Source organism: Apteryx mantelli, chromosome 18, assembly GCF_036417845.1.
Source record: "Apteryx mantelli isolate bAptMan1 chromosome 18, bAptMan1.hap1, whole genome shotgun sequence".
Lineage (NCBI taxonomy): Eukaryota > Metazoa > Chordata > Aves > Apterygiformes > Apterygidae > Apteryx > Apteryx mantelli.
In genome coordinates, this window is record NC_089995.1 from 15,731,507 (window position 1) to 15,750,904 (window position 19,398).

Genomic DNA, 19,398 nt, shown 5'->3' on the forward strand with positions numbered 1-19,398 from the left:
TGCCGAACACAGGTTCAGAAAATAATTTAAAGTCATGCTCAGTTTCTTTGTGGGGGCCTTTGCATAAAAAGCTGCAATGGGAATATTTATGTGCTTCATATTAAGCCTATGGGCTCACGCGTTGCTGAATCAGGACTTACCAAAAAAACCCAATCACCTTTCTGTGCAAATCAGGAAAATATTAAAACCAGATTTGGAATGATACAAATTATCCTCTCGTCCCAAAGACTTTTAGTCTCAAAAAATGAGTCCAACAACACCTACCCTCTAATTTACCCTGCGTGAACGCAGGGGTGAAACAACACGTGGGGCAGGGCCAGGAGCAAGACAGGATCCAGGGAGACCAACAGACCTCCTCGGAGCCAGCTGGGCTTCCCACAACACGCGTGAGAAATTCCCCACGGACATTTTATTTGAAAGCTTACAGCTGCCAGCCCATTTCGGAGCGAGTAAGGCTCCATCATCGACGTACGCTGCGCCGTGCAGAGCGCCTGAGGACGCGCGGAGGGAGCCACGCTGCAAACCGGGCGCTGCTCTCCCGCTCCTGGCGCGGTGGATCGTCCTCGCCGCCCCGCTGAGCGACTGTGTGCTTCGCACTGAGAACGTAGGGCAGGGTTTGAAGGAGTCTCGTTCCGCGTGGAGAAGAACGGGAGGAGAAGATCACTCCGGGGATAAACGCTTCTGTGGCTCGTCCCCTCCTTCACGCCGTGCGGTCCCGCATTCAGCCTCCAGCTTGTCCGTCCCGGGCGGGTTTTGTCCACTCTCGTGCTAGCCCTTCGTGACCGCCCGCGCTGTTTCCTGCCGAAGAGCACGTCAGAGTCTCCCTGGGCAAACACAGCAAGGGCTCCTTTCGTCTTTGCAACGCGCAACGTGCTTCACCCAGACTCGGTTTTCTAGCTCCTCAGGACAGGCGCTTGCTATCTCTGCTGTGCATCTCATGAGGCATTTTGCTCTGTTTGCACTTTGTTTGCAACCTGTTTGTTCAGTTTAGTTTAGTTAGTTTTTTTTTTTTTTTTTAAGTCTTGGTTGCTGGGTGCAGTGAGATTTCATTTGATTTAGCTTCCAGGTACAAAAAGGGAGGGAGGGAGAGAGACATTTGGGAGGAAAAGAGTTTCAAGTCTCTCTGATTGTGGAAAAAAGTTCAGCGCGTGTGAAGGAAAAGCACCTTGCAGACTCTGACAGCAGAAGGTAAATAAGAGCAGAACAGGTGTTGCCTAAAAGAACTGTTATGAGTCAAAGCCGTTTCAAAGTCCTGAGTCACGGTTTTGGTGCTTGCATCAACATCTACAGACACTCTCAGTTGCTTTAGCATGACAGGTAGCTACTCTGCAGTGAACGGGGCTATTGCGAACTTGCAGCAAGTTAATTGCTGTGTACGAACAAGTGCAAGTTCAGGACCAGTGCAACAAAGGCGCCTGCCAGCTCCTCTCCGGGCAGGGTACTCCTTTAACCCATGAGCTGCCAGCCCATGGTTTTGTTGGCCATTTCTCTGGGATTTTGCCCCATAGGCTGCTCAGAGCAGTAGCACCGACTGCAACTGCGATGCTGGATGTACCAAAATCCTTGCCACGCGGCGCAGCCCAACGCCACGTCGTGCCTGCAGGCTGAGGCCGCCGGGCTCACCAGAGGCTCCTCAGAGCCGCTCTGCTCGCGCGCCGCCCGCGTGGCACGTGCCAAGCTCACGGCCCTGGTGCAGGCTGGGTGCGTGGCATGGATGCGGCTAGTGTTTGCCAGCTGATGGGACTCGCTCTGGGAGCCCCCGGGCAGGACACGGGGGAATGAACACGTGACCTGAAAATCCAGATGTTGCATCCAGTGGCCTAGTGGTGACATGTGCTATAATCTACATGCAACTTGCCTCAAACTTGATTGGAATATTAAAAAAAATACAAAAATACCTAATTTCTATCACAGCATAGCAAAGTGTAAGGCATGTATAAACCTCCAAGGTGACCCTCGTGTACCAGGACGTGCCTGCCACGAGGTGACAGGCCAATACCACACAGACCGCAAGCAAAGGTGCCTAAAAACAGAAAAAAAGAAATTTTCTAACTGCCAGACCAATAGGAGCCCCTAGCCTCCAAAGGTTATGGTGAGGCAAGCTCACTTTTCAGGGTGGAGGACAACACAAGTACCAAACAAAGCACACGCTGCTGGTAAAAATACAGCCCAAAGGCGTGTGTCTGTGGGCTGAAGGGTTCAATGTCCCCTTCAAGGCGGCCCCAGGTGAGGCGTGCGCCGGCCTCCCCGGCCCGGGGGCTCCTGGTCCCCGCCCTCATCTGCATAGACACGCCCCCGCGCGCCATTGGCCGGCGTTCTCCCCAGCGGTGGCGCGGCCGTGGGGCTGTGGGGCGGGGTGCCTCATTAGCATTCTCCCCGCCTCGGAGCGGGAGGCCGGAGGCGCTGATTAGCCGCTTCGGGGGCGGGGGGGCGCGGCCGCGCTCTGTGATTGGCGGCGCGGCGCGTCACTCCGGCGCGGCGAAGACCGCACTTCCGCCTCGGTGTCAGCGGTGCCGGGCGGGGGGGGGTGTTGCTGCGGCGGGGCCGTCGCGGGAGCGCGGTGCCAGGTAACTGCCTGCCTGCCGGCCCCGGGTGTGGCGGGGGGTCCGGCCCCCGCGGCGCGCTGCCCTGCCTCGCCGGCCCTGCCTCGCCGCTGCGCCGAGGGGGCTCGGCTCCCCCCACCTGCCGCAGCGGCGCCCCCCGGCCGCGGGAAGGGCGGGAGCGCCTCCCCCGGCCCCGCCCGGGCCTTGCGCGGGCCCCCTTCCCCCACGCGCGGCGGCCGTTAACGGCTCCCCGTCAGCCGCTGCCCTCCCAGGCGCCCCGGGGAGGGCGTCGCGCCGGGGCGAGGGGGGCCCCGCCAGCCCCGCTCGCTGTGCGGTGTCCTGCCCGTGCGGCCGGGGGCGGAGAGCGGCGCGGCCGGGGGAGGGCGGCTGCCGCCCGGCTGAGCCCCCCCGCGCCGGGGCCGTCGCGCTGGAGCAGCGCGGCTGACCTGAGCGCTGCTCTCCTTTCCCTGGCAGAAGCAGGATCCCGGACCTGCTGAGTTGTTTCCTCAGGGCTCTGTGATGCGTAGGCCTGTACAGCTGAATAAATAACATGTTGTTTTGAATTTATGCTCCCCCCCACCTTATTTTTTTTATTATTTTTTAAAGCAACGGTGGCAGACCTTGAATGCCCCCAACCGCGGGCCTCTGTAGCAAAACCCCTCTGTCAGCTGCGGGGCTCATACCGGGCAACGAGGAAGGTAGAGCGGGCAGAAGGAGGTTTGTGTGGTGAGCGCGGCTTGTGAGGCAGCTGGGCTCTGCGAATCCCAGCGTAGGGAGTTTCTCTTCTGGTTGCTTTTGGATCCAGGTAGTTTAGCGAAGATGTCTGTAACAGCCAGTTCCCAAGGCGGATGTGTTGAGCTTGGCTCCCGCGTAATACAGGAGCCTCAAGGGGCTTTTTAGGCCGCAGCTAAAGCACAGACAGCAGTTAGGATTTCTTTCAGTTTGTTTTTTGTTTTTCAGTTACCCACTCAATGTTTCTCTTACAGAGCTCCTGAAAGGGAGACAAGCAAGATGGGGAAAATAACAGGAAAAAAGCCTTTTTTTTAAAAATAACATGCCACAAGAACTTCTGCATGGTAACAAAGGTATAAATTATGTTGCCATTTATTTAATTTGAATATTAATCTTGTTTGTGCTCTCTGTATGTTTTGACTCAGGACTCCCCTAGGAAATGGTTTGTTACTGTACAACACTTGCAGAGTGGAATTTGAGATGTGTGCCCAAAAGCACTTTCTGTTTATTGTGTCTGCCATAGGCTTGCCTTTCCCCTCAGAAATACCTGCAAAAGCGTGTTCAGTGCAAGCGCTTACTACTTTCATTCACTACCAGTTTTCTCAATTAAAATACATAGTCTTCATTTAAGCTTTCAAAAAGTAAAAGTGAAAAAGAGAAGCTGATCTGCAGTGTAGATTAGCATTAGTGTATCACTGTTCTCATAGTGTTTTTGTTCTTCAAGCTTATCCATGTAGGTAAGAAAAAATAAAAATAATTCATCTTTTTAATTTCAACTTTTCCTTCAAAAGTTCAGTAACTCCACATTCATGTTGGTATGTGGGGTCAACCAAATGTGTATCATCTTACAAACTTTGTACTAGTATGTTGTGGGACTTTTACAACCTGAGGGCAATTTCTGGAAGCAGTGATTTGGGCATCTTCCAAACGTAAAGCACTATATTGTGGGATGGAAGTAGGAGAACTGGCTAAACTAGCACGGAAGCACGGGAAATTCCAAGCAGTGATTTTTCCCTAGGTATGTTTTCACTTAGTGTAAACATAGCTTATTCTTAAAATGATTGTCAAGTTATGCAAATGACTTTATAGTAGTATAATGGAAACTTTTTAATTGTTGCCTCTTTGGGTTCCCAAAGTAAAATTAAATTGGGAGCTTGCAGCAATTGCTAGTTAGATGAAAGTGTTCTGAGTATAAAGCAGGTGGTAGATCTGAAGGGACTGATCTGCTTTCTTTTGACCATGTGACAGAGAGTTGAGGGGTACCTAGGATAAGATCAGGAATGATTCTTAATGTTGTTTTCCTTCACCAAGAGCACCTCATAATGAACTTATAATGTCAAGGAGTGCTGAAAAGAAAACACTGAGACATCTGCTGTCCAGGAATAAATATGCAGCTTTTTCAAAAAACTGGCTCTTTGGCCATGCCAATATAATGTTATAAACAGAAAAGTTAAAGATGGAAAATGATGATTAAATAACAGACTCTATGCCTGGAAGTAGTTGAAGACTAGATAGGTCAAAGTAAAAGTTTTGGTTGATGTGATGCTGAAAAACAAGAAAATCAAGGCTGGTGCAAGTAGTTAGCTATGTTTGGTAACCTCTATGTAAATGCATTTGTTTTGATAACTGTGATCACTGGGGGCAGTTTTCACTGTTCGATGCTTTCTTTAAATGAATTTTAAAACTGTTACTGCTTTTGGTGATAGGTTCTTGCTTAAGCTGACAGGTCTTGTGATTGAAACTGTTATTTCTTTCAGTCGTCTTTTGAATTCTACTGTGTGAACTTCACACATGCTGACCTAGAACAAAGGTGGAAAGCTTAGCTTTCTGTTATTTTAGTGTTGGTTGGAAAACATACCAATCAGGCTCTTTTGCTTTGATAACTCTGTATTTTTAAAAAACTCTTTTTACTGCCAGTCAGATGATTTTTGCTTGAAAGCAAGCTTCACATGTAAGTACTCTGAATCTTTAAGCAGATAATTCATTAATTTTGGTATTTGAAATAATTTGTTTTTGCACAATGCAATGTTACATCATACTACTTGATAACTAGAACTTCCATTTACAAGTTGGCATTTTTTTCCTGTCCTTCGCTCAACATTGATTTTGTCACCTGAGTCATGAAGATAATCTCTGAACAGAAATGACTGTGACACTTGTATCATGTTTTGAAATGCTGTTTAATCTATTCTTTTAGAAATAACTAACATGTTTGTTTCTTGTATATTTTTTCCAAAATGCACAAAATCAGGCCCACAAAGAATATGCTTTAAACATGGAGTTCTGAACATCTTGACTATTTTTGCCAAGTCTGAATAAGTAAACGGTATGCTTGTCACAGGAGCATCTTCCTCTAGATGAATGAAATGGGAAATTAGAGCCATGGAAAAGTTGGTCATCCATTATCTGCCGCTTGGGTACATATGGGACTTTGTGCTTCCTGATGCAGAAAATCTAGGTTATACATTGTATTGATTTATATCTTTTTTATTTTTTTATGCAGTAGACCACTATAGAACTTGGAATTAAAAATTACATCATCTCAAGCCTCTAATTTTAACTTACTATGCAGAAGAAAGTGTGATGACATAATTAAATATTTATTTTGTATTCTGAAAGGCTCATAATAGAAAGCTGTACGGAAGCAAAATATTTAGAATGTGTCAGATGTGGCTTACAGTTAGTTGCAGGTATACTCTGAAAATATATTGTTGATCCAGTACACAAGACAGTGTTTTAATTTTCAGGATCAATAGCATATAAGAATAGACTAAGCTTACTTTAAATCTATTTTTATACCATTATAATTGTAAATTAATTTTCTGGCCTAGACAGATCCTTCAGATTATTTCAGTATATTTTATTATGCACATGATTTAATCGTCTAGTACCGCCAAGAAAGTTGAGATGACTTTTCAAAAATTCTATTGACAGAATTTTTAGAGCCAGATTTTTAGTGATTTACAGCTGCCCTTCATTCAGAAGATGCAGGAGGGTGGATAGCGGTGTCTGCTTGCGATTGTTTGTAAGTCTGGCAGAGGATACGCAAAAGGTGAACTGTGCCTGCAGCTGCAGAAGTGCATGCGGACCTTTTAGTCTTGGCCCCTTGGTTCTACGGTCCAAAACTTAAATTGGACATTGCACTGGGCATATAATGTCAATACTTGGTATTAGATTTAATAGCAACCTTAATTGGCAGGATTCCTATTTGAGTTCGCTTCCTTTGCTGTGTTGTTATTATTGGAGATTTAGATGCGATAGGGATTGTGGCTGTTGGTATGCTGTGGAACTTTGAGGTCTTACAAAGGAGTTTGGCTGCTCATGAAATTTGTCAAGAAATGCATTTTCATGAATTGATAATTTCATTGTATTTTACTAGTGTTATTTGAACTTTTCTGAGTCAGTTTTTTAGGGCCCCCAAAGGAATCTGTTATTATAGCTCATTGGGTTTTGGTACTAGTGATAGTTCTAAAGTAATTACAGTATAGAAACTTTTAAGATGGTAAGCATCTGCAATCTAGATATCTCTGTGGTTCCCACACATTTCTCTCACTTCAGACCTAACCAGCTCAGACGATTGAAGTGGTAGAGGCCAGTGTAGACTGTGCTGCTTACAATATGTTGGTGCAATTGAGCAAAAACTACAGTCCTTTTAATAACTCTGAATTAGAAAATGTTAACTCTACTGAGAAGTTAGCTCATCAGCCTATTTATAATGGTTAGTTTAGCAGTATGTTTGTTTACCAGACAAAATGAGGTCTTAGTTGGAAGAATATATATTCTCCCACATGCATGTGTTCTTTTAGTCTTTACCAGAAAAAAATAAACTATTGAACAGTTGTTCAATACTAAAACAAAAACGTTACCTGTATTCAGAGTTGCAGACAACTAATTTTTATTTATATGGTCTTATTTTGTCTTAAACATAATTATAAGTGCTTTGCAGCCTTTTTATTATCAAAGTGGATAAATATTAGGAAGCAGGTGGCTAGGTGGAGTCTTTATTAAAATTGAGCAGTAAATAGAGATAGTTTCCTGGCTTGAAGTCAAATTCTATCATTTTTTTTTAGTTCTTGACAACAGCAAGCACGGTGAGAACTCTTATCCTGCTATCGTAAGATACCTGTTATGAGCATAGCTTTAAAGGAAACTCATAGCAGAAACTCTGACTTTAGACCCCCAAAATTAAAATAGCTTTTATAATCTTAAAACTCTTAATAGTCTGATAGCTTCAAAGAAACAGTTCTATAAGCTGTTTGCATGCGCTGGTACTGCAGGATTTGAGTACGTGAGGAATTGGTGGTGGGCATAAAAAAATAGAGTTGTTTAACATGGTAGTACTTTGCACTAGGTTAGTCAGCTGTTATAGTCCTTGTGGCTTTTTTTGCAGTATGATTATCATCATAATTGTTCAGAGTCTCCATGAAAATGATTTATGAGATACTTGTACAAAATAAATGTAAAACTATACCAGCAAAGAGAGAATGGATGCACAGAAACAAATGTTTAGAAGTGCCTGTGAGTAGGAAAATCAATAAACTAAACCTGTAACCATTTTTACTATTTTAGTGATTTTCTCCAATGAAGTTATATGCCATAATTGTCTTCATATTCTTAAATTTCAATGATCAACTTGTTTACATCATATTTACATGATGATGAGAAATATTAAAGCATACTTAATTGTATCTTCAAAGTACGTTTTGGTTCAAAGATAAATGTTCATAGATGGTTAATTATATATCTGCTGACGTTTGTGTCCAAAGCTACTGTGCTTGGAGCTATTGATTACTTCCCACGTTGCCCTCTTAGAAATATGGTAAAACAAATGTTCAGGAAACTAGTAAGAAGCAACAAGTTTTACAAGACAGTACTGATTTACTAATTTTTTTTTTTAAACGGTACGGCTAGAAATGAACTGGTGTATCAGTCATGATCATGTGTGGCATTATGCGTCATGGATATGGAAGGCATGTAAAAAAAGAATTTTATGATCTTTTACAATTGTGGACAATGAAAGGGTTTCCAAGAGAAGGCTACATAGTTTAAAGAATATTGTACCAGATGCACTCAAGTGGGAAAATGTCTCAAATATTGATGTAGTGTTAAAAAGTTGGAGAACAATTACAGAATTCTGTGGGAATTTCAATTAAGTGTTTTACACCAGAAAATACTAATTTGATGGAATCAAGTTTCCTCACTTTTTTTTTTTTTGTTAGGTTTGGTAACAGTTCTGCAAGTCAGCATCCTTGTCCATAGAATAGAATCTGTGGCCAGAGTGAAACTGGGAATAGCCATCAGTTTCATATGTGGTTAATCACTATACTGCTAAGAGTATTTTTGGTCCAGTTTCATCTATACAGGTTTCATGTTCAATAAATCATGTTCTGATTGAAGAGCCTTGTGATGGGGCACACTCAGGAGGTGGGACAGTTATTGTAGTTTGTTCTGATGCAGAAAGAAACAAGTGTTGTAGCCTTAACTCTGTAACAAACCAGAATCCTGGCATCTCAGTTGGCCCTAATCTTATGAAGTATCACCAAAAATCTGTAGGCCTGAGAAAACAGAACATGATGCCATCTGCCATTAAATCTATTTGGCTGATGTGTTCAAAGTTAAACTTTCAGATGTGCAGTTTGCTGCCACCATTGTTTAAAGTGCTTTAAAAATAAGTTCAACTAAGCTATCAGCCTCATATCCTTCACCTTTGGGGTACTCAGAACTGGCCCTGGTACATTTAACTAACTCCCAGCTACTCCAGTGAAGCTTTATAATAGGGATAGCTGCAGCCTTCAAAGAAATTGAAAGGTGAAGGTGGGCCAGGTTTTCAGCTGGTCCTCCTCACTCAACCTTTCTACGCTCTGTTTAACAGGCTTAGAGAAGGAAGTTACACTTCTCTTACTGTGGATGTTGGGTGAGTTTAATCTTGCCAAGACATCTTGGCAGAAGATGTTATTACCTTAAGGCTTTGGAGTAAGAAACATGTCTAACTGGATAAATAAAATTCTCTTCTGGATGCTGCCAGCTGTTCTCTGGTTGAAGAGATTTTAAGTGTGTAATAATTACAGCAGGTATCTAAGTTGCCAAATAAAATGGTTTCTTGGCAAATTTTTATAGATGTTTTAGATCCAGTGTTGTTGGTAGCCTAATTTCATAAGTCAATTAAGATTCATCCTTGCTGAAGCTTTCATTCAGAGATGAAACACTGCAGTTTGATGCTTTGAGGAGATGTATATGAAGCAAAAACACATGAATATTTATCTTCTAGTTCAAGCTATTTATTTCTGTCCCTTGAAGTACTACTGCTATGTTTTATATAAGCTGGCAACTCAAGAAAAAATGGGATTGGCTCTTATTCTACTAGTCATGCTGTAGGACTATTGTTTTTTTAGTTCTTATATAGCCTTCATATTGGCTCTAAAAATATGTATTTACTCTTCTACTGACTCTTTTTGAGTCTCTTCCTCTGGACAAAAGTTGTATCCTAGATCCAAGATAGCAAACTAATGAAAATGTTGCTCTTTATTGCTAGATGGATTAAAGAGGCCATGAATAGATTTTCCTTTGCATCAAGCTAATTTTAAATTCTGTCCAAGCTGTTTCTATTAAATTGAGCTTGTGTCTTTTCGACCTATTAAAGTGAAATTCTGAAAATTGAGCATCTTTTCGGAGTTCATGTGATTTACCCCTTCTCTTCCTTCCCTCTGGCAATAATTGTGCAGTATTTCAATTATGTGAGATTTGACAGAAAGTTTTCATTAGTTACTGCAATGAAAGCCTCACTTGACTTTCGTTTTTCCTTTCATCTCTTCTCTTTTTCTTGCTTGCAAGTGTTCTCCTTTGGAGTTAACAAAGTTACTGTGTTACTTTGTTTTAAAATTTGGTGTGGAGGTACAGGTCCAGCAAAACCTCTCTAGGCATGTGAAAAAGTTGATGAAAATGCTAATTCATTAGTTCTTTGGTGGCAACTTAATTCCAGTGTATTGAACTTCTGGTATACTACTGGTTATGCTGGAGAACCCTTTATTTATTTTCTTGACAGTTTATTATTTCTGTACTTGTTTTTATTTATTTCCTGATCTCACAGGTAGATTCAATGTCTCTATTCACTGGCTGTGTAATGGTCATGTTCTAGTGTTTATATATTCATCTTGCAGAGCTAGAACATGTGCTTTGAGAGTGAAAAATCGGATTTGTAAAGGTAGAGGAATGTTGTCAACAAAACATTTGCTTCCCAGAATTGCTGCATGATATTAAATTGCAGCTCTGGGTCCAGAGGTAAAGGACACTGCAGATGTAGTCAGTCAACCAAATTTCAAAAATGATCTTGGTGAACTGCATTCCATTCAAATCAGTTACTCCAGCTGTAATGCTTACCTTTCTGTAGAAATGTAGATGTTTCTTCCAGGGGGAGTAACTTCTTTTGGTTAACCCAGCTAGGTCTTTTTGTTGAAGATTAATATATAAGAACAAGTTAGTAAGAAGCAACTAGTTATGTTGAATTAACTAAGCCATGGTAAGTGCTTGTTTAAACTCTTGCACATTGCTTTGAGCAGGACTTAGTGCCTTTTTTGGTGTCTAAATGATGGGAATGTCAGGATCTTGGCAACACAGACTTAAGTTTTTTTTTTTTTTTTTCTTCTTCTGTTTAGGAATGGAAGTTGAGCATATCTTGTAACGAACTTTAGGAACTACTATCCTAGGTAGCTAAATGGCATAGCAAACTTCAACTTCTAGTACTTGGCAGAGCTATAAACAAATGAAATGGTGTTATGGGCAACCATTACAGATAACATCACCAGCCTCGTGTAGCTGTGGTGAGTACAGGAAGCAGAAAGGAACCTTTCCCATCTCATCAGGCAGTGATCTCCACACCGCTGGTTTCAGAGAAAAACCTGTATAGGATTGAATAGGATCTCTCTCTAAAAGGTGTGCATGTATGTGTTCTCATATAGACACTTGTATGCATGTTGCAGAATGCATTGAGCAGGTTAGATACTGTATAAGTGATTTGCAAAGTCTTGTACTGTTGTTGTCCTATTTTAAAAAATAAATGCATGTGAGGCGAAATGGTAGTAGATCAGAACTGTGCAAAGTCTGTGACTGGCCTTACTGATAGGAGAAGAGCCTGATACTGTATCTTTGGAAAGCTGTTCTTTGTACATTCTGCTTCTGGGGACAGTGAGTTTGTACAGCACCCTCTGATCTGTGCAGAGTTAAGCTTTTGAAAGCAAAGCATGTTACCGGAAGCCAGATCAGCTGATGTGTGTTACTGTCAAGTTACCAGTTCAGTGCAATACTTGATAGAACACTTTGTTTGACATTATTCATAACCAGCTGATTGACAGGTACAGTGCAACTTTCTTCCTTCTTTATGGGAGCTTAGCTTTTGCTGCAGTGGAAGTGATAGGAATACTTTAATTTTCTGGTTAGCCCTAGCCTACTGCTAATGTTCTGCATAAAGGCTGTAAAGCTGATCATTGAGGGAAGCATGTTTTCCTCTGAGTGACTGACTCTCTTAGGATCTGTTTTAGTGTCAGCAGTGCCTGTTGGGACCGTTGGTGTGTCATGCATGTTCAGGAACAGCTGTTGCTCAGTTATTTCTTGTCATCCATGACAGTTGCGTTTCTGGCAGGCAGCATGTCAACCTTAGTAATTTCCTCCTCTCTGCAGAATGTACTGCAGGCTGTGTTCTGAACTTGGTGCAGGTGTTTTCTCTTATTTCTGCAGTGTTTAATGCAACTGCATGCTTTGTTTTATCTCTGTGTTGTATTTAAAAGTACTTTCGTTTTTATCCCTTCCTCCTTTTCTTCCCTCCCCCCTCCCCCCCCCCCCCCCCAAGAGGGGAAGCGGGCTACTAGTCAGGTTTTCAAGTTGTCTTACAGGACTTTTTTCTTTCCTCTTGAAAGAGAGTAAGGCCCTTATCTTGGTTTTCTGTTTTTGTCTATTGGCTTTTATATTACCATCCTCGTACAGCTCAGTTTCTTTCTGTGGTAAATTTAAGGCACTTGGATTCTTAGACAAAGCATGAATGTCATCCAACTGCAGTGCACTTCTAGGATCCCAGGCTACAGCTTGTTCCAGTGGCAAATGTGAATGAAGTCAGTGAGAGTCCATGGAGGCTTTCAGCCTGCTTATAAAAACCAAGGGCCTTTCTCGTAGTGAAGATAGAACACATAGTAGTTTATTACATGTAAAAATGCATGTAAAAAATAGACTAAATTCTGTTTCTGCAGCTTAATGACTGTTTTTACACCCCTGATGATAACAGTTTTTCATGTCTTCCTATGTTTTTGCTTCCAGCAGCAAGATAAGGAGATTTTTAAAATTGCCTTTTAAAGAGCAAATGAGCTTTAGCTTTTAATTTGTAAACTTCTGCAACTGCCTTTTAGATTGTCTATCACTTGGGGCTTTCAAAAAAAACCCGCTCATGGTAAATTGAGTACTGCTGTGCCTTGGCAAAACATCCTAATGCCCTTTAAGAGGAGGAATGTCCATGGTTATCAAAGTCATGCAGGAATGCGCTAACCTTTTCTGATAAATCGTGAGGATTCGAAGGAGTTTTAATGGAGTAACTTGCTTTTGGTCAGCTGTACTTGTGCAGCACTGATGACGCCTTTTAACAATGAAAGTGTGAAACAGACTTTGTGCACAAATGACTTGTAGTTAGTGTTATATTTCAGTCCCTCATGGTTCAGATTGTTGGGTTACTTGCTTGGGACCAACCTGGAATTCTTATTTCAGTGTTGGTATTAGCATTTCTAAGTTGTGTTATAGGACAGTGTAATATCTTGTTTGACCTGTTGGTGGGTGGTTTTACAATGTCACTAAGGTGCAAAGCTTATTTGAGAGGAACAGAAATGGTAGTCCTTTGATTAGAAGCTATGAAAAGCTCTTGCAAGTTTTTGGCTTCCCATGCTATGCTTAGCTTAACTCTTGCTAGTCTGTTTTTGTATATTGTAGGTATTTGCAGGCAAATAGGTAAAATGACTAGGAAAAACTAGCACCTACCAAAATAATTTCTTCTTAAAATTTTGCTTCAGGAAATTATGTTAAACTGTCTTCTGTTAATTGCTTTGCACCTGCTTCAAATGTAATTGCAAAGAGTAGAATTGTTTTGTGAATGATCTTGACAACTTAGTGCAGAGAATTTCTCGGAGCAAAATATAATAGTTTACAGTTCAGATTTACTAACCAATAATAAAGTTGTAGTGTTGTGATGGGCATGATAGCTTTTTTTATTTGCTTTATCTGTTTTTTGGTTTGAGCTTTAAAAATATCATCTCTCCTGAGGGGAAATCAGTCTATTACAAACATAAAAATAAATGTGGCAATTTTTATGTGTGCACACAAAATGCAAATAAAAATTAGTATATACCAATCCATAGCCTTAAAATATGAGGAAAGATATGAGCTTTGTGATTTGTCTTATAAACCATGAAACTTGGGCTGTTTGTGGTCAGGAGAAATTAAATCACAAGTTTCCAATTCTCTTAAGAATTCTCTGCTTGCAGCTTTTCCTATTATTTATAAAATAATTTATTTACAGTCTCTCTTTAGCTATGAATTGGCAACAGACAGTTGGGCCTCAATCCCCAGACCAAACCATCTTTCTGGGTATCTGTGCTGTAAGTATTCAGGCCCAGCCTGTTAGCACTGGGTTTTAAAGTGAAGCCCAGTAAGCTAATTTTCACCTGTAAACCAGCAAACGCCTTTGGCTAAAATAGTGTTCTCCAACCTTAGTTTCCAAAGAGCAAGTGAAGTCCTAAGGAGAAAAATGGTTGTGGTATGTACATAGTGTTCAGTAGGAATATAAGAAAATACCTAAATATACTTTATATTTCAGCTACACTGTAGGGCTAAAAGATGTGAGCATGATACAATGTTTATGCTTTATGAGAGATTTTCCAGGATGGGAATTGATCCTAGGCTTGGAGCTTTCTTATGCAGGAGTATCGTGTCCCTTCCTTGAACACGTCTATGGTAATTTTGATAGAGAAAGCTGTAAACTGCAGTTGCTAGTGTGTAAGTGAATTCTTCTTCATACATGATGGAAGTGTAGGGGGAAAGGCAGATTACAAATGTTGAATATGAAGCAAACAAGATGTTTTTGTCTTCTGACATTTCAGCTTAGTTTGAGGTAACTTTTTGTTGTTGCTTTTAATAAGAAAAAAGTACTTTATTGTGGCCTTTTGGCTCAGGAAAGCCAAATACTGCTATCAGTTCTGATGCATGCAAATTCATGTTATTTCTGCTAAATAAAGAGTTGAATTTAAAAGATGTGTACAAGTGTTAAGCTATTCCCAGGTTGCTTTGAGAAAGTTGATTACAGTCAGCTATTCTGACTAGTTTTCCCATCACGATGTTGTGTGACTCTGGTGCAAAATATGTTACTTTATCATTTTTTAAATCCCCCTAGCCCCTTAAGAGAATGCTGTGGCTATTTTTTAAAGTGACTTCCATGAATATTTTGTTCTTTGTTTAGGTAATAGCTACAAATCTTGTTTATAATTTACAGGGATATGACTGAACTTTCATTTTCAAATAGCCAGGAGCTTAAAGTGTAGTGTGAGGTGCATATCATGAAGAGAACTTATTAATAGCATAACTCTTACTTTCAGTTAAATAAAGCCTTTCATGCCAGTTACTTCAACTGTATTTGGTGAACGTTTTTTATAGGAGAGCTTCACTGTCTTTGTAGTGGAATTGTGTGCTATATAATACAGTTCCAATTTGCAAGTCCTTTTGTAATGCAATGCTTATCATGAGGAGGAGGGAGAAGAGAAATTGTCATTCATCTATATGACCTTGTTTACTATAAGGTTCTTAAAAATTGTCATTTATCCTATTATCATTGCTAAGTCACAATTCTTATGCCTGAGTGCCTTCTATGGAAGACTATAACATACTGGAGTTCTTGTTATCAAGGATCTGTAAAGCTTGCAAGCTGATATGTAACGTGGTTGTGTTTGGCTAGGCAACCTGAAGAAGTGTGCTTTTTGCATTTGAACTGAATAAGGGTGGGTTTTAAACTAGCTTGTGTGCATTTTTTTTGTAATGTGTTGCAGGTAGCTGTCGCTGTCCCAGACCAGAATCTCACCCTGTGAGCTGTATGCAACAATAAGAGAATCCTGCTGCAAGAGCTTAAATAAAAAATAAAGATGAAACAAAAACAGAAATGCAAGAAAACACTAAAAAAATGAGAGAATTGTAGTGCTGATCTTGAGAGCTGCATATTGTGCATATACAAGTTTCCTTCTGGAAATATTTGCTGCAATTTTGCTAGAAGGATGCAATATTTGTGGACAGATAAAATGGTGAATGTCTTGCATCTCCCAGGATATAGTTTCTTGGAGAGATAAAGAAGCCCTCTAATGTAACTCCTTTTTTGGAAAGCCCGTGAAGCCATCTTAGTATGGTGATAATGGCTTTTTGGTGAACAGTTGTACTGAGATGTTGAGTTCCTGTTTTCTGTAGCAACTGTTTTCTTAGGATTCTTCCCCCATCCCCAAGTTAAGTTAAAAGGTTTATGTAGCTGCTTCCTCAAGGACAGATTTTTTCACAAGAATAGGATATAATTGGAGACCTTTGTAAGTGGTACTTGCAGATACATTGCTGGTGTGGCTGAAAAGCCTGGAGAAACTCTTAAGACTGTCAGCTGCTTTGGTATGAGTGAGCATTTCTTACAAAGCCAAGGACTAGCTTCCGCTAGGCTAGATAACACAATGATAGCTACGCTGATTTGTACTTACAGTACAGATTTCAGTATTTAATTTTTTGGTAGTGAATTATGGCTGGAAAGTTCGTTAATGTAAACAGGCATTTAGAACACCATAATTCCATCTACTGTTGTTTTGAGATGGAGTGTAACGTCCAGTTTAGTTGATCCAGAAATCTTAGCTAGCTACTACTTTTGAACCAGTTATTGGTTAAGAGGGTTTCTGTCTTTCTCTGGTTCTGTAGCAGCATGATTCCTGGTCACCTGAACTGCCTGTATCTTTCTGAAGTGAAGCTGCTACTCCTTTGCCTTCTGCAAGCAGAACATCTGCAGATAATCTTTCACTGAAAGTCTTTGGGTATACGTGCTTCTGACTTGTTAGTATTTTGAGCTGTTGCATCCTTCCCTAGGAGAATGTGATACTTTGACATATCTGAATCAGAAACTTGTTGCTGATAAGCAAGAAGGTTGAGGAAGGTTTAAAGGTCTGTCACTGTAGAACAGCACAGGAAAAAGAGAAGGAAACTGTCATTCAGCTGAGCAATTGCAACAGCAGTGTAGTAACAGTCAAGAGAAGCAGCTGCATATAGTTTTGTCCTTAATGGCCTTGTAAATAAGAAATAACTGAAGATTTTTGTGGAAGCTCAGATACTAACAGTGGTGCAGAGACAGATACAAAATCCTATGATGGCAAGTAAAATAGGGAGTTCCTGAGGGAAAAGTCCTGAGAGAGCAAGTGACAAACTGAACTACCTGGCCTTGACAGACATAATGAATGTAGTGTTTGTCTTGAAGTGTTAACTTAGATGAGCTGTAAAATAGATAAACTATTTTAGCTCTTCCTTCTGAATGAAGAATTGGAAGGACTGTGTGTGTATGAGGTATTAAAATAGTTTTCTTTCTGGGCAATGAGTTAAAAAGACTTGAAATAGAAGGGGAATCATGCAATTTGATTTCTTGCAGAGAGGAAGAGAAGGAAGTGGCTTCAGGTGTGGCAAGCTGAGACTAGGAATAGAGTGCACTTCTGTCTTTGTTTCTGTTAATTGGAATGGAAATGTGCAAGTTATAATTACTCTGGAAACACTCTACTGTCAAAAAAGCAGTGGGATCGTCAAGGATCATAAAAATTGAGACTGACAGATTTAGGTTGTTTTGGAGGTGATATTGATAGCATGCTGTGCTTTCATTTAACACTGTACTTGGCTGGTCATTGGTACCCGGTGAACATTTGTAAGGGTGGAAACTAAATTTTCTGATTCTTCTGCTTTGACTAAAATTGGGCGAAATAAACATGTTTAGATTACACCATTGCCAACCATCTGGAATAAATCTAATTTATCCTGTGCATAAAGCAGAGCTGGAATGCTTCATAAATGTGTAACTTATTTGCAGTGTGTGTGGCTTTACTGAGAAAAAGTATTTTCTTTTCTTACACCCTCTCTCTAGAGGGAAAAATCTCCAGTTGTTTCTTCAAGAGTTCATAGCAGTAGTCTGACAAAACTTCTGTAATGGTCTGACCAGATTTCAATAGATACTGATGGCGTGGTGTAGAATGAGTCCCAATCTTTCTGTAGTAGTGAGATTTTTGGGATATAATGCTCTCTTGCCTGTTCCCAGGTTTCTGTGTTAAGGATGCTGTAAGGTTTACCCTGCTTCTGAAGAGGGAAAAGTTTTACTTTGCTAATTGTCCTTTTCCTTGTTCTGTTTTCTGCTTCTTCTAGCTCTCCATGCCTGTATTGCTTGCATGAAATTTAACTTACAGTATACAAAGTATATTTAACAATAATGTGTATGATGTATTTATTTACACACAGAGAACAAGTGTGACCTAATACATCATTTTTTCTTGTGGGAGGTAGTATCAACTTCAGAATTACTTTGGTTTAAAGACTATTTACCATGAATACAAGAGTCCAAGTGTGCAGGCTTTCTTTAGTCATGGGAAGAAATGGGAAAATTAATGTCAAGTGTGTGTGTGTAAGAAATGTGGAAGGTGCTGATTCTTTTTCCCCGTCTTGTCAAATAGATCATCTGAAACAGCTTGGCATTTGCAAACGAAGATCTTGAGAGCACACAAATACTTAATTTTTAAATCAAGCTCAACGATGCATTAGAAGAAGCTGGATTGGCTGTACAGAGATTTCATGCTGAAGGATGAACAGTGAAGAAGAGTTTTATGATGCCGTTACGGGTAAGTGATGGGCACAGCGCTGAAAAAAACTACAGACTGCATTGTGTTTGTGCTGAGGGGATAGGAATCTATTCCTGTTCAGAATAAATAAGAAACTAAAGGTCATAGCTGCGACCTTTAGTAAAACCTTTTTTTTTTTTTTTTTCAGAAGAAGGAAGAAATATAATTCCAGTTCAGTGGGTTTTTTTGTTTGTTTTTAAACACTTGTTGCTGGCTATCACTGTTATCACTGTTAGCACGATTAATCTTTTAGCATCAATGTCTTGCTTTCATTTTCGGTAAAATGTAGGCTATTTAACAGGAGCTCAAGAAGTGATGCTGTTAAAACACTTTGAAAGGTGAAACATCTTCCATAGATGTTCGTTGTTGTTATTTTTATTTATTTATTTATTTATTTTAATGGAAAACTTATCCCAAAGAACTGAAGTAGTAAAAGTTTCCTAGTCAAAAACAAATTGTTATGAAAGTATGCTTTCAAGATAGGGAGCCAGAAATCTTTGCCATCTAGTGTTGTCTATAGAGAAGCAAACATGAATCACTTCACGCTTGAACAGCATATCAAATAGTACTTTTCTTTGAACTGATAAGGACAAATGGTTAGTTATAAGAGCCTTACATAGTTTTAGTGGTGAAATGAAATGCTTAAACTATTTTAATAAAAAATCCTTTCAAAAATTCGAAACAGCTTAAAATTCCTCCACTTAAATGTCTCCTTAGAAATTCTGTAATAGAGGCGAAATGAGAAATGCTGGCAATAGTGCATGCAGAGTCCTTAACTTAGAAACAAACAAATGGAAGGAGAATAATGGGAAGCATTAAAATTGAGGGAATAAAAGTAGTATGGCAGATACAAGTGGGTAAGGTGGACTTAGAGATGGTTGGTTTGAGGTTCCTCTGAGGAGTAAATCGAGAGGGGCAGGTGAAACAATTTGACTTACATCATGGTGTATATGACTTCTCAAAAGTACGCCAGTGAGAGGAAAAGGAGATTTGGGTTGCATTCATGTTAGCTAGTGGTGACACGCTTGTGCTCCACATTCCTCTGTAAAATCCAAATAGTGGTACTGTTAAAACCTTGAAAACCGCATGGATTTTTCTAGTACATTTTTGGTAATCATTTGAATCCAAGAGCTCAGGACCACACCCATGAATGAACTAGAAATTACTCCACTTAAAAAGGTGAACAGAAATACGTATCTAAGTTTAAGGTCAGA

The 19,398-nt window shown here is 40.5% G+C and overlaps 1 protein-coding gene across 3 annotated transcripts in view; it reads left to right on the top strand.

Moving 5' to 3' along the window:
• Nucleotides 1–2,530: 2,530 nt before the first annotated feature.
• The window catches only part of OSBPL2 (oxysterol binding protein like 2), a 42,950-nt gene continuing 26,082 nt past the window's right edge, over nt 2,531–19,398 (top strand). The window contains exons 1-3 of one of the 3 annotated variants that reach the window (XM_067307445.1): nt 2,531–2,567; nt 3,530–3,628; nt 18,020–18,184. In XM_067307445.1, the coding sequence (XP_067163546.1) occupies nt 18,148–18,184 (37 nt within the window). In that variant the 5' untranslated portion in view covers nt 2,531–2,567; nt 3,530–3,628; nt 18,020–18,147. Of the gene's footprint in view, nt 2,568–3,529; nt 3,629–15,569; nt 15,593–18,019; nt 18,185–19,398 lie in introns of those variants that run through there. The other 2 variants (XM_067307446.1, XM_067307447.1) reach the window with 2 other exon arrangements.